Genomic DNA, 14,634 nt, shown 5'->3' on the forward strand with positions numbered 1-14,634 from the left:
TCTCTCATGTGGGTGGCAGAGGCCCAAACACTTGGGCAATCCTCTGCTGCTATTCCAAGACTATTAGCAGGGAGCTATATCAGAAGCAGAGCAGCTGGGACACAAACCGCCACATGGGATGCCAGCATCGCAGGCAGCAGCTTCACCTGGCAAGCCACAACGCTGGACCCCCCCAAAAGATAGTTAAGTCTTTAATTGTTCAAAAGGCTTTTATAAGAAGCTCCTTTATTCAGTGGTCCTCACACAATTTCAGAATTCCTTTATACTCCCACTGAAAACTCCAAGGTATTTTGTGTTATTGTCATTTAATGTGTATTCATTTAAGTGTATGTCATTTAAGTGTATTCATATTTAACATGTTAAAAATAAAACAGAATATTAATTCAGTGAATACTATCTGTTAATATAAAGAACACTTATTTAAAAAAAAAGTGTAATTCTCAAAACAGAAATAATGAGATTAGTAGCATCACTGTGCATTTTTGCAAACACTTTAATGCTGGATTTAAAAGATACCTTTAAATTATATCTACTTCTGTAGTGAATCTGTTGATAGTGTTTTGGTTCAATGTATACAAAGAAAATCTATCCTCACATAAGAGACGAAACTGAAAAAACAAAGATTTTATAAAACTCTGAAAAGAACATGAGGTTCCAAGAGTCCTTGGACCACACACTGAGAATGGCTGCTTTATCCATTCAGAAATATTTCCAGGGGCAGGTATTTATTTAGCCCAGCCACTTAAATACCCATATCCCACCATGAAATACAATGAAGTACCAGGGTTCCATGCCTTGCTCCAGCTCCTGAATCCAGCTTCCTGCTTAATACAGACCCTGGATAGCAGCAGTAACAGCTCAAGTAACTGGGTTCCTGTTCCTGACGTAAGAGATCTGGATTTAGTGGCACTCAGCTTCAGCCCCAATGATTGAGGGCATTTGAGGAGTAAAAAAGCAAATGGGAGCTCTGTCTCTCTCTGAAGTAAATTTTAAAAGTAATAATAAATTTAAAAGTATTCCCAATTGCAGCCAATCTATTGGTATACTGAATATAGTAAAAGACCTACTCAAAGTACTTCCTAAACATTTACAGTAATTTCTCATTATAGAAGGCTATTTTGGAAAGGTCATTAAACTGGTATTAAGACATAAGGTAGGCCAGCGCCGCAGCTCACTAGGCTAATCCTCCACCTTGCGGCACCAGCACACCGGGTTCTAGTCCTGGTCGGGGCGCCGGATTCTGTCCCGGTTGCCCCTCTTCCAGGCCAGCTCTCTGCTGTGGCCCGGGAGTGCAGTGGAGAATGGCCCAAGTGCTTGGGCCCTGCACCCCATGGGAGACCAGGATAAGTACCTGGCTCCTGCCATCGGATCAGCGCGGTGTGCTGGCCGCAGCATGCAGGCCGCGGTGGCCATTGGAGGGTGAACCAGCGGCAAAGGAAGACCTTTCTCTCTGTCTCTCTCTCTCACTGTCCACTCTGCCTGTCAAAAAAAAAAAAAAAAAAAGACATAAGGTAGGGGCCAGTGCTGTGGCGCTGTGGCATAGTGGGTAAAGCTGCTGCCTGCAGTGCCGGCATCCCAAATGGGCACCAGTTCGAGTCCTGCCTGCTCCACCTCTGATCCAGCTCTCTATATGGCCTGGGAAAGCAGTAGAGGATGGCCCAAGTCCTTGGGCCCTTGCACCTACATGGAAGACCCCAAAAAAGCTCCTGGCTCTGGATCGGTACAACTCTGGCCATTGCAGCCAACTGGGGAGTGAACCAGTGGATGGAAGACCTCTCTCTCGCTCTCTCTCTGCCTCTTCTTCTCTCTGCATAACTCTTTCAAATAAATAAATTAATTTAAAAAAGGACATAAATTAACAATATGAATAATTTCATGTTAAGTTTTAAATGAATTCATAAAGCTCTATATAAGTAATTCTCAAGAAAAAAATCAGATGTTTTTACATCCTGTTTTTAAATTTGATGTTGGTAAACAGATACACTCTCTCAGACTTCTGCACACAATGTTTCTAGAGGGAATAATGGACTGTATGGGATGTGAATCAGATTTCATGTAGCAATTCTAAAATTTACCATATACAACATTTCATTTCTTAAAATCCAAACATAAAAAAACTGAAAAGGTTTAGTCAAAATAAGTAGATTGATTATTTCACAGCTATTAGAGTACCTGATGATCTCACTGATCTCCGTGACATCCTTTCAGGGCTAACTGATCGATAGCATTTTGGACTACCTCTAAATGGATTTCTAATTCGATATGGTGAACGAGATCTGGATCTTGATCTGTATCTAGAAACGAAACGATGGCAAATTCTTGGACTTCGACTTCTTGGTCTGTATATGTAACGCATTGGGCTTCGAGATCGACGGAACCTGTGACTAGAGCTTGATCTTCTGGATCGCCTGGGGCTGGGTGAATGAGACCGCCTTCTTGGAGTTTCATTTTCTTTTCTATTGCACTCATTTCTACAAAGGAGTAAGAGAAAACAAGCCAAGAGTCAGCAATTTAATGTAAGCTCAAATGATATTAAATGACAACAACACTTCACTAAAAAGAGACTTTTGGCAGTATCAAGCATTAGTAATACTTAAAACAAAAATAAACACCTGTTATGATGTAATTCAGCCTTGTAGGGTAAGGAAGAAAAAATGAGAACAGATGATAAGCCCTCCAATTGCTGTGCTATCTCGTTTACAGAAAAGTATCATCATAAATGTCCTGGGTTTTTCCTGTACCAATATTATAATTAATAGTTTGAAAGAGATATGCAAAGAATTTAGAAAGTGATTTACATAAACATTTTTCAAAAGTTTTTCCCTGAAAGATTGTTATTGCTAAGGTTTGAATGTGTTTTTTTCCCCTGCCAAAGGACTCATGTGTTGGTGATAACAAGAGTTGGTGGGACCTTTAAGAGAAGGGGTCTAGTGGGACATCCTCAGGTCACTAGAGGCTCTGCCTGAGAAGGGAAGGTAGCTCTTGGACAACTCAGAGTTAGTTCTCATGAGAGCGAGTTGTTGTAGAAGAATCCTTTGAATCTGGCTTCCTTCCTTGTTCTCTCTCCCGCCCAGACCCTACCACTGTGATACCATTCCCTGTGAGACCTTCACCAGAGCCAAGCACAGCTGGCACTACACTCTTAAAACTTCCAGAGCTGTGAGCCAAATAAACCTCTTTTCTTTACAAATTACTCAACTTCAGGTACTTTGTTACAGTAACAGAAAAATGAACAAAGCCATCTACAAATATTTCTGTGAATATAAACACAAATTGAGTACAGACCCCTAGAGGCTATAGATCTTAGAAAGACCACTCTCAGCCTTTAAGGCATTTACAATAGAAGATCCCACAAACATAAAATAATCAGAACAAGTATTTTCAGAAAAGATTAAAGAAAACAGAAGTTCAGTGAGGGAAAGTATTGCATTTAAGCTGGAATAAGTGAAGGAAGATTCACAGATTTTTGCATTTGTCTTCTGTTAAAAAGCAAAAATGGTGAAAGTAGGCTTCAATTCAAAAGAATAACTTTTTTAACAAGTAACTGTTTACTCTCAAAAGAAAATCAAGTTTCAATAATAATACTATTTTTTTAAAAATTACCTTCTTGATGGAAGGATTTCAGGATTCCAATCAGGATACCTATTTTGAGAATAAACAATATTAATAAACAGCTAAACTAAAACTATAAGGCTCAAGTAATCTTTACCTTCAATATATTAGGAGAACTATTCAAAACCTTAGTTTACATAGTGATTTATTAAATAGGGTTATTTCAAAAAGTTCATGGAAAAATACAGGTAAAAATAGTATGTGTTTTCCACAAACTTTTTGAAGTGCCTTTGTAGGTTAAAATATGAAATTTTTCTTGGAAATAAAATATTGAGAGTCTAACTCAATAAATAATTAAACTACTATGCTAGTAGGTGTAACAGAGAAACACATTTTAAAGGCCTAAAAATTTAAGTATAATAGGCAATACACACACAAAAAAGTGTTTAAAAGCACAGAAGAGGTACAAGATACAAGTATTGAAAGGGGTTAAAAAGACAGAAGACAGTTCATCCACTAAGCAGAACTCCAGGGGGACATGATTCTTATCATATTTTAGAGTACTTCCATAGGCTACAATATGAGTGGTGCTCCTTAAGTGATACCATGTGGTCTCTGGAAAGATACATCTAAGTGAGAGCAATCAGAAGATAGTTCAAAGACAACACTGCTTTTCAAGTAGCCCTTAAAAAAAACCCATCAGCTGGAATGGGTTAGTTTAGATTTCAAGCATGAAAATATATAAAACGAAGGACCAGTGGCAAAATATTGGTATTCTGTTCCAGAAACTGGTCTGCAACAGCACGGAAATGATGAAAAAGAACTGTGAAAGTACTTGGAAAGGCTGTCTCAGGTAAAGACAAAATTATGAACAACCTTAAAATCACATAATGTGGCTTCACACAAGAGAAAGCAATGAGGGATTCACTGACCATTTCTGAAGCAAAGATAACATAAGAATGTTTTCAGAACATTTATAAATGAACATCTGAAACTAGGAAAAGGCGGCTGAGATATTTAGAAAGAAGTCACAGCTATATTCTGAAGAGTGAGACTAACATAGGAGGGAGTTACAGAAAAAAGAGGGTTGAGGACAGAAATCTTATGCACAAGAACATTTAAAACAAAAAAGGAATAATCACAGAAAGAAAAAGGAGGAACAACAGTATCACAGAAGACAGACATCTCCACCTTCAACTTTTCTAAAGGACTTGAGCTAACTAGACATGGTGAACATACTAAATCATTAAATTGCTAGTACTCAAGAATATATTTTCCATAGTAAGATGAAAGCCAGGTAAGGAAATGGAGACAGCACTTTCAACAAGTCATCAATAAAAAGTTAGGTCATAAACTCAGTGAAAGTAAAGTGGTTTTTTGGTGTTGCTCTTTGCCTCAGATGCTGTTAATGAACTAACTCAACAGCAATTCTCAACAGTTTTTCCTTGCCTGCCTCTGTAACAAAAGCTAAAAAAGCTAAATATTTTCTCCCCAGCCTAGCTTCTTTAGAAGACAGCTAGTGGTAGGTTCTAACCAAACAAAGGAGCAAGACCGCTGACAAATTCTGAGAAATCTCCTGTTGCTTTCTTCCTGCTTTGAGAGTAGACAAGTTACCCATGGTATTTTGTGATTATGTGATGATAAACTATGAAGACAGGGCAGGTGTTTAGCCTAGCAGTTAAGATGATGGTTAAAAGCTCGTATCTCATATTGGAGTAGCTGGATTCAGCACCTGGCCCCAGATCCTAACAGCAGCTTATTGCCAATGCAGACCCTGAAAGGCAGTAGATGATGGCTCAAGTATTTGGATCCCTGCCACTATGTGGGAGACCCAGATTGAGTTCCCAGCTCTCAGCCTTGCTCTAGCCCAGCCCTGACCCTTGCAGCCATTTAGGGGATAAATCAGATGGTAGTGTTCACTCAAATTAAAAAGAAAAAATTTAAATTGATAAAAAAATTAGCTTTGAAGCCAGCATTGTGGCACAGTGGTTAAGCTACTGCCTGCAACATTGGGATCCTATATGGGTCCTGGTTCCAATCCAGCTCCCTACTAATGGCCTGGGAAAAGCAGCAAAAGATGGCATAACTGCTTACATAAAATGAGTGCCACTCCCTGCCACTCACATGGGAGACCAGGAAGAAACTCCTGGCTCCTGGCTTTAGCCTGGCCAGCCCTGGCTATTGAGGCCACCTGGGGAGTGAACCAGCAGATGGAAAATCTCCCTCCCTCCTTCCAACTCGTTTAAATAAATAATCTTTTTTAAAAATAAATTAACCTTAATCCAAGGTATTCCTCACTTGTCAATAAATTCCAGTAAGTGGATAATTTTGTTTCCATCCCCTCTAATACTTTTTAAAACTTGCATTACTATTAACTTTTTAAATACTTTTTAAAACTTGTATTACTGTGTTACTCTATTACTATCTAGGAAGATGAACTCCTGCCTCATCTTATAACTCAGTGTTTAAAAGAAAGAACTCATAGCCGGCGCCGCAGCTCACTAGGCTAATCCTCCGCCTTGCAGCGCCGGCACACCGGGTTCTAGTCCCGATCGGGGCGCCGGATTCTGTCCCGGTTGCCCCTCTTCTAGGCCAGCTCTCTGCTGTGGCCCGGGAGGACAGTGGAGGATGGCCCAAGTGCTTGGGTCCTGCACCCCATGGGAGACCAGGATAAGTACCTGGCTCCTGCCATCGGCAGCGCAGTGCACGGGCCGTGGCAGCCATTGGAAGGTGAACCAACGGCAAAGGAAGACCTTTCTCTCTCTCTCACTGTCCACTCTGTCAAAAATAAATAAATAAAAATAAAATAAATAAATAAATAAACTCTGCAGGGGCCAGCGCCGTGGCTCACTTGGTTAATCCTCCAGCATCCCATATGGGCGCCAAGCTCTAGTCCCCGTTGCTCCTCTTCCAGTCCAGCTCTCTGCTGTGGCCCGGGAAGGCAGTGGAGGATGGCCCAATTGCTTGGGCCCCTGCACCCGCATGGGATACCGGGAGAAGCACCTGGCTCCTGGCTTCGGATCAGCATAGCTCTGGCCGTGGTGGCCATTTGGGGGGTGAACCAACAGAAGGAAGACCTTTCTCTCTGTTTCTCTCTCTCAATGTCTAACTCTGTCCAAAAAAAAAAAAAAAAAAAAAAAAAAAAAAAAAAAATCTGCAGAGGCAGGCACCTGGCTTAGCAGTTAAAGACCCCCGAGATGGGATGATCTCACATAGTGGAGTGCCTGGGTTCAAGTTCTAGCTCAGGTCCTAATTCTAGCTTCCAGCTAACATGCACTCTAAAAGGCAGGAGATGATGGCTCAAGTACTTGGGTCCGTCCTTGTCACCCTTGTGGAAGACCTAGATTAGTTCCTGGCTCTCAGCTTTGCCCTGGCCCAATCCAGGCTGTTGCAGGTATTGGGGGACTCAAACAGCCTATCAGAGCTGTCTCTACTTCTCATACAAATTAAAAAAAAAATTGTTTATTTGAGAGGTTGAGTTACAGAGACAGACAGGGAGAGATAGAAAAGAATTCCATCTGCCGGTTCACTCCAGCTGCAACAGCTGGAGCTGTGCCAATCCAAAGCCAGGAGTTTCTTCTGGGTCTCCCATGCAGGGTGAAGGGGTCCAAGTTCTTGGACTATCTTCCACTGATTTCCTAAGCCATAGAAGAGAGCTGGATCAGAAGAGTAGTGGAAACATGAACTGGCACTACCGGCAGAACCTTAGCCGACTAAGCCACAGTGCTGGCCCCCTCAAATTTTTTTAAAGTTGATGGGAAAACGGAATTACAGATTTATCTATAAATAAATAAATAAATGGGTGGGTGTTTGGCTTAGTGATTAAGACACTGCTTGGAATATTCATATCACGTATCACAGAGCCTGAGTTCAAGCTCCAGCTCTATTCCCAATGCTAACTAGCCTCCTGCTAATCTGCATCCTGAATGAGCAAAGCACATTCTCTTACTCTCTCTCTCTTTCTCAAATAAAAACAAAGACCTTTGGAATCAAACAAAACTGGGCTTAAGCACAGGGGTTATATAAATTAAAGCCCACTTTCCAGTATGTGTAGGTTTCAGCTTTCTGACATGTATAATGCGGGCAATTCAGGGGGGTCATCAAACGGTCATCAATACATTAAAGATTATTCCTAATTTTCCAGAGCTCTCCAGTTAGGGTTCAGAAGAGAGAAGGAAAGACAGAAAGAGGTCTTCCATCTGTTGGTTCACTCCCCAAATGACCGCAAGGGTTGGAGCTAAGCTAATCCAAAGCCAGGAGTCCGGAGCTTCTTCCAGGCAAGGGGCCTAAGCACTTGCACCATTTTCCACTGCTTTCTCAGGCCATAGCAGAGAGCAGGATCAGAAGTAGAGCAGTGGGGACTTGAACCGGTGCTCTTAATGGATACCAGTGCAGTGGGCAGAGGCTTAGCTTACCATGCCACAGCGCTGGCTCCAATGTCTTAGACTTTCAAAGTTTGTCTGCTAACACAATGCTTTCATCTCATACCTGCTGCCCAGGGCAGAAGATAAAGCATCTATAGTATTTTGCCTAGTCAAAAATTTTGTTTCCAAAGCATGATATTACTAATGGAGGTAGAATAATGGAAATGATTAGGAGCAAGGATCTAGGTAATGGACATTATCTGTGCCTTAATGTGATACAATTCACACATCACTTATGAAGTAAATGTGACAAATACATTTAACTTGAATTTAATGAGGAAAACAAACAGCAAAATACATAATGTGTGACATTCTACAAGATAACTTTCCAAAAAAAAAAAAAAAGGCAACAGGAGTGGGTGTTTAGCCTAGCCATTAAGATGCCCATATCCCATGTTGGAGTCCCTGGGTTCAATACTTGGCTCTGGTTCCTGATTCCAGCTTCCTGTTAATGCAGACCCTGGCAAACAGTGATGATGGCTCAAGTAATTGGATTCCTCCTACCAGTGTGAAAGACCTGGGCTCCACCCCCATCTTCCAGCATCAGTCCTGGCTGCTACAGACATCTTGGAAGTGAACCATTCTCCCTCCCTCCCTCCCTTCCTCTCTCTCTCTCTCTCTCTCTCTGTGTGTGTGTGTGTGTGTGTGTCTGTGTATAAGCATGTGTGAGTATTTTGTCTCTAGGCCACTCACATAAATAATGTTTTGTAAGTCAACATCATGAAAACACCCTCCTCAAACATAAACAAGAAAGAAAAGTATAGTGTGGAGTACTCTAAATTCAGAAATATAATGCATGAATCTTGATTGAATCCCTAAATTTAAATGGGGTCATGCATGGTTAGGTCTAGTTACAAAAGGCATTTTGGAAATAAGTGACAAAATTTGAATTTGGCCTATATAAATTAGTAGATAATATGAAATTAATGTTAATCTTCTGATATGTGTTTTGCTCTCATTATACAGAAAAAATTATTAGGAAATAGTGAATTTAGGAATGAAGTCTCATAATATTTGCAATTTATTTCCTGAAATTTCAAAAAAAAAAGTATATATAAAGATAAAATAAATGTATCAAATGCTAACAATTGGTGAATACAGATGAAGACAGTTCAACTTCCTATGGCTTTGAAATTCTTCAGAATAAAATGTTGAGGGGGAAAAGGGAGGAAAAAAAAATCCTTGAACCAGATAAACTAGTGTGATTATTTCTTTTTTTTTTTTTATTTAACAGACAGAGCCAGACAGTGAGAGAAGAGACAGAAAGAAAGATCTTCCTTCCATTGGTTCACTCCCCAAATGGCCGCAATGGCCAGCACTGTGCTGATTTGAAGCCAGGAGCCAGGTGCTTCTTCCTGGTTTCCCATGTGGGTGCAGGGCCCAAGTACTTGGGCCATCCTCCACTGTCCTCCCGGGCCACAGCAGAGAGCTAGACTGGAAGAAGAGAAACCGGGACTAGAACCCAGCGCCCATATGGGATGCCGACGCCGCAGGCAGAAGATTAACCAAGTAAGCCATGGCGCGTGTTATTTATTTCTTATAAGATAGTAGGCAAATTACCTGTCTGCGCCTCAATTTCCTCAGAGGTGGTTTCAAAGATCAAATCAAATTGATTAAATTGAACATGTCAGTATTTAGAATAATGCCCAGTAAATACACAAAGTAAAATTCTGTATTTTTAAATACACTTTAAAAATTTTTTTAAGTTTTATTTATTTATTTGAAGAGTGATACAGAGGAGAGGAGAGACACAGAGAAATATTCCATCTGTTGGTTCACTTCTAAATGACCGCAATGGCCACAACTAGGCCAGGCGAAAGTCAAGAGCTTTGCCTGGGTCTCCCAAGTGGGTGCAGGGGCCTAAATACTTGGGCCACTTCCACTGCTTTTCAAGCTCATTAGCAGGGAGCTGGATTGGAAATGGAGAGCAGCTGGGACTCAAACTAGCACGCATATAGGATGCCTGCATCACACACAGCAGCTTTATCCTGCTATACCACAACACCAGCCCCTAAAAAGTTATTTATTGGGGCCAGTGTCATGCCTCAGCAAGTTAAGTTTCTGCCTGTGATGCTGGCATCCCATACGAGTGTGTATTCAAGTCCTAGCTGCTCCACTTCCAATCCAGATCCCTGGTAATACTTGTGGGAAAGCAGCAAGAAGATGGTTCAAGTGCTTGGGCCCCTGCCACCCACTTGGGAGACCAAATGGAGTTCCAGGCTTCTAGCTTTGGCCTACCCTAGTCCTAGCCACTGTAGTCATTTAGGGAGTAAACCAGTAGTTAGAAAATCTGTCAATCTGCATTTCAAGTAAATAAAATAAAGTATTTTTAAAAATCTATTTATTTGAGAGACAGAAAACTTCTATCTGCTGTTCCATTCCCTAAATGCCTGCAACACCAGATTTTAGGAACTCAATTCAGGTTTCCCACGTGGGTGGCAGGAAATGAACAACTTGAGCCATCACCTGCTGCCTCCCAGGATCTGCATAAGCTGGAAGCTGGAACTAGGAGTAGATTTGGGTCCTTGAATACAATGTGGGCTAGATCAAAGCCCACCACAAATCTTTAATACTAAAATTCTGACGCACTGTATCTCTTCTCAAGCTAACCACCCATATGTTATATTCCAGAAAGAGCCAACAAAGATAGAAGACAATAAGCTATTAAGAAAAGAAGAATTTAAATATTTATCAATATAGGAATTAGTAAATGGATTAAGAATTCTACATAATGGAACACAATGCACCTTTAAAAGGACACAGAATCAGGATCTATAGCAGCCAATTCAAACTAATTTATTTGCTAAAATGTTTTTTGCTGGGAAAAAAAGCCATGAAGTAATTAATCAAGTATATGATATCAGTAAGGTAAAAAAGTAGGCTAGAGCACTGAACTGGCAGGCATGGAAATGACACACTTTAAAATTAAGTCCCATCTGCATGAAAAATATAAGCTTATCTACAAAAAAGATTTTAATAGGCATACCATGCTCTTTTCTCTAGTAAATGGCAGTACATGCAGCTAGAATCCTCTTATCATCATGAGTGAATATCTACAGCAAATAACTCACTTCTGCAAAGCCCTCATCCTCATAAAAACTAGACATCTCACTGTGTATCTGTGGGAATATGTGACTTAGGGGAAGGTTTCCATTTATAGGCATATCTAATTCAAGTAATATATTATCTCCCAGAGATGACCTATGTTTGTCTGTATAGTTTCTAGTAACTGGATAAACAACCCCAATTACTTGTTCTATGATTCGAGTACCAGTTACCCCACTCTCAATACCAGAAATATGCACAATGACACCAAAAAAAGTTGAGCACTGTATTCCTTCAGCTACTATAAAGATGGAGAACAAAACCAAAGTGGTCCCAAAGAGTCAAACCTAGGACCTTTGCAGGAGTTACAGGCAAAGAAGTACTTTAAGAGAACAAAACATAAAACGCTTAAGAGGCAGGCATTGTGGTAAGCCACCACTTGGGACACCTGTATCCCACATTGGGAGTGATGGACCGAGTCACAGCTTCTGACACAGCTTCCTGCTAATACACCTAGGAGGCAGTGGGTCTCTATCACACATGGGAAAGAATGAGAAAGAGTTCCTGGCTCCTGGCTTTGTCAGAGGGGACCTACAGCAATTTGGGGAGTGAACTAGCAAATTTGAGATCTCTTTTTCTCTCTTTGCCTTTCAAATAAATAAATCTTAAACAAAACTGTCTTGGAGATAAGTAAACAGATAACTTAAGTCCAGAACTATGAGAGTGGAAGAAGTACGCCCGAGATCACATAAGGCCTACACAGAAGAGAATGGCCAAGAAATGGAAATATTTCCGATACTCTGTGATTAAATTAAACTGTTTCTGAAATTAGAGCTAGAGCTACCCCTGAAGCTTCCCAGTTAAATGAGTTAATAAATTTCTTTCCCTTAAAAACTATTTCTAGTTGGGTTAATCACATGCAACGGGAAGAGTCCTGAATAATAACCTCAAAATATATTTGCCCAAGTCTGGTGACTAGAAATTTTTTAAAGGGAAGGGGAACACCTAATTTATTTTTGTTATTACAAAGGACACTGGAGAATACAGCTATAATCACACTTCTCGTCTCTAAGGCTAGTAGGAGAAATATTCACAGGTGCCTTGTCTTAAAGAAAAATATGGAAGAGCTGAAGAAGTAATTGTGAGGAACAAAGACTAGCTTGTTCATCCCTTACTTAAGGTTTATTCTGAAAACAAGTTCTAAGACAAAGCAGAGCTGTAGGCTTAAAGTTAAATACTGGTGTGCTGTATCCATTAGTTTTTAGTTAAATATAACTGCTGGGGGAAAGGAGAAGAGAATGGAATGATATCTGCTCTGAAATAGATAAACTATTTCAGGGAAGGCAAGCCAGCAAAAAAAAAACCAATGATATTAAAAAATTCACCTACTGGAAATTGAGTTAAGAAGGAATCCAAGGCAAGGATCATATTGAATTCTCCCCTTCTGGAATAATCTTAAACATACATCTACAAAAATAATATTTTAAATAGGCAAGAGCTTTCTAAAATATTTTTCTACAAAGCATCACACTAAAGGTATTTAAGTCATAACTGAACATTAACTATTTTGTAAATTTGTTACATATAAAAAAGAATATTCTTACTGTTGACGTAGCTGTCGACAGCTCTCAATATGAGTTGATGTATTTTGATGTTGAATCCAATCCTATTGTAAGACAAAAGTGTTGAAATTAGAATATTCCTCATGTTGAGTAATAAACAGGATGTCTTAAATGACAAGATACATCTTTTCAAAAATTAAACTAGGTATAAATTGCATTTGTCACAGTAAAATTTTCACAAAAATTAAGACCTCCAAACAAATGCACTTAATACCATACCTTTCTGATCCCTTTTAAAACTATTTTATATGGAAAACATTTTAAAAGTCATACCCATAGATTAACACTTGAAATCAACAAATATTTAAAATTGGATAAAAGCACGGTCAGAAAGTAATTTCTCTCCAATATGAAAACAACATCTAAGAACATAAAAAATTCTGTAAGTAAAAGGGTATCTGTAAGACAGCATCTTCAAAATACACTATCTTATTGACTTATTCCTCCAATATTCAAGTTAACACCACCAACAATCAAAAAATACTATCTCATAGGCCAGAATCATTCCAAACAAGGTACTCACTATATTGACAAATGATTAGTAAAAATATGAAAAACTGTTGCTGATCAAATCTAATTTATTTTCAAAATTTAAGAGAAAATAACATCATTTGAAAGACACAAAATCCCTTACATATAGATGTTTACAATTAACAAAATGCTTTCTTATACATTTCTTCATTTACAATTAATCTGCCATAAAATTACAATATGTAACCATCAGTTCCTGGGTGATACATCTCCTTTAGGAAAAAAAAAAAGCCAATACAGTTTTCAAAGATACAGACTCCAAAATAAAGCAAATACATAAAAGCAACATGTGTATTACTCAATGTTTTATTGTTCCTCCAGCATTTGGAAAGGCAGAAAACTTACTAAGCAGTTCTGTATTTTGCAACTTTCCTTGAGGAAAACATTTGTTTCCATTTCAAAATATTTTAGTTTAGGTCATTGCTAAAGATAAACCAGAAGTATCACAGAGCACCACTTGACATTAATTTTGGATTCTGCCTTGGCAAGAACTATCTGAAAGTACCTGCAATATTCAACAAGTTATGACAAACCCTGAATTATTTCATTAAGCCATGGAACTGACTATAGACTGCAAAAGGGGGGAAAAACAGTTTCATATTCTGCTCAGTGATACAATGAGAAAGCTAGATAAGATTGGCAGTTAAAGAGTCTCTAGTGGTGCTACAGCCATGTCTTTGATAATAATTGGACACTGTTTACATCAAACAGACACAATGGCGGGAAGGAGGTTGAGCATGATTTATTTGGAGCACACGGTGTTTACTTAAATTGCCAACATTTAAAAACCCATAGATTTCATCCCCAAATCCAGATGTCCAGCTTTTCTTGGAAGAAATATGAAGATATCTAATATTGGATATGCATTCTTACTGCAGTAATCAGCTGAAGGTGACAGCTGCTCTATCTAAGGTATAGTCACTCCAGTGCAACACACACTCTACCATCTTTTTAACATGCTTCTAAGCTCAGTAAATAGATGTATGCCACCCCAATTTCTTTTTATAATCATATTTTTATTATATTTTTAATTTATTTGAAAGGCAGAGTTACATGGGGGTTGGGGGGGGAGACAAAGAGAGAGATCTTCCATCTGCTGGTTCATTCACCAAATGGCCCCAAGGGCCAGAGCTGGGTTGGTACAAAGCAAGGAGCTAGGAGCTTCTTCCAGGTCTTCCACATGGGTGCAGGGACCCAGGAACCAGGGCCATCTTCTGCTGCTTTCCCAGGTGCATTAGCAGAGAGCTGGATTGGAAGAGGAGGAGCCAGAACTCGAACCAGTGCCCATGTGGAAAGCCAGCAACATAGGCAGAGACTTTACTTGCTTCGCCACAGTGCCAGCCCCTGACACCCCAATTTCTAGACTCTGAAGTAACAGTACAAGATTAGATAATGTTCCAAAAGCAGCAAGGCCTCTCCATAGAAAAAGTACTAATTAACACTAAGCAGGTGATGCTACA

The 14,634-nt window shown here is 39.6% G+C and overlaps 1 protein-coding gene across 23 annotated transcripts in view; it reads right to left on the reverse strand.

Annotated features, from left to right (window-relative positions):
• ZNF638 (zinc finger protein 638) overlaps positions 1–14,634 on the reverse strand; it is a 167,350-nt gene that overhangs the window by 72,088 nt on the left and 80,628 nt on the right. For 18 of the 23 annotated variants that reach the window (XM_051842786.2, XM_051842783.2, XM_051842785.2 and 15 more), the window contains 3 exons: positions 12,626–12,687; positions 3,604–3,642; positions 2,173–2,471 (listed from right to left, as the gene is read on the reverse strand). In XM_051842786.2, coding sequence (XP_051698746.2) covers positions 2,173–2,471; positions 3,604–3,642; positions 12,626–12,687 — 400 coding nt within the window. The remainder of the gene's footprint in view (positions 1–2,172; positions 2,472–3,603; positions 3,643–12,625; positions 12,688–14,634) is intronic. The other 5 variants (XM_051842784.2, XM_070068951.1, XM_070068952.1 and 2 more) reach the window with 1 other exon arrangement.

The sequence above is a fragment of the Oryctolagus cuniculus genome, chromosome 2 (assembly GCF_964237555.1).
Source record: "Oryctolagus cuniculus chromosome 2, mOryCun1.1, whole genome shotgun sequence".
In the NCBI taxonomy this organism is placed as follows: Eukaryota; Metazoa; Chordata; class Mammalia; order Lagomorpha; family Leporidae; genus Oryctolagus; species Oryctolagus cuniculus.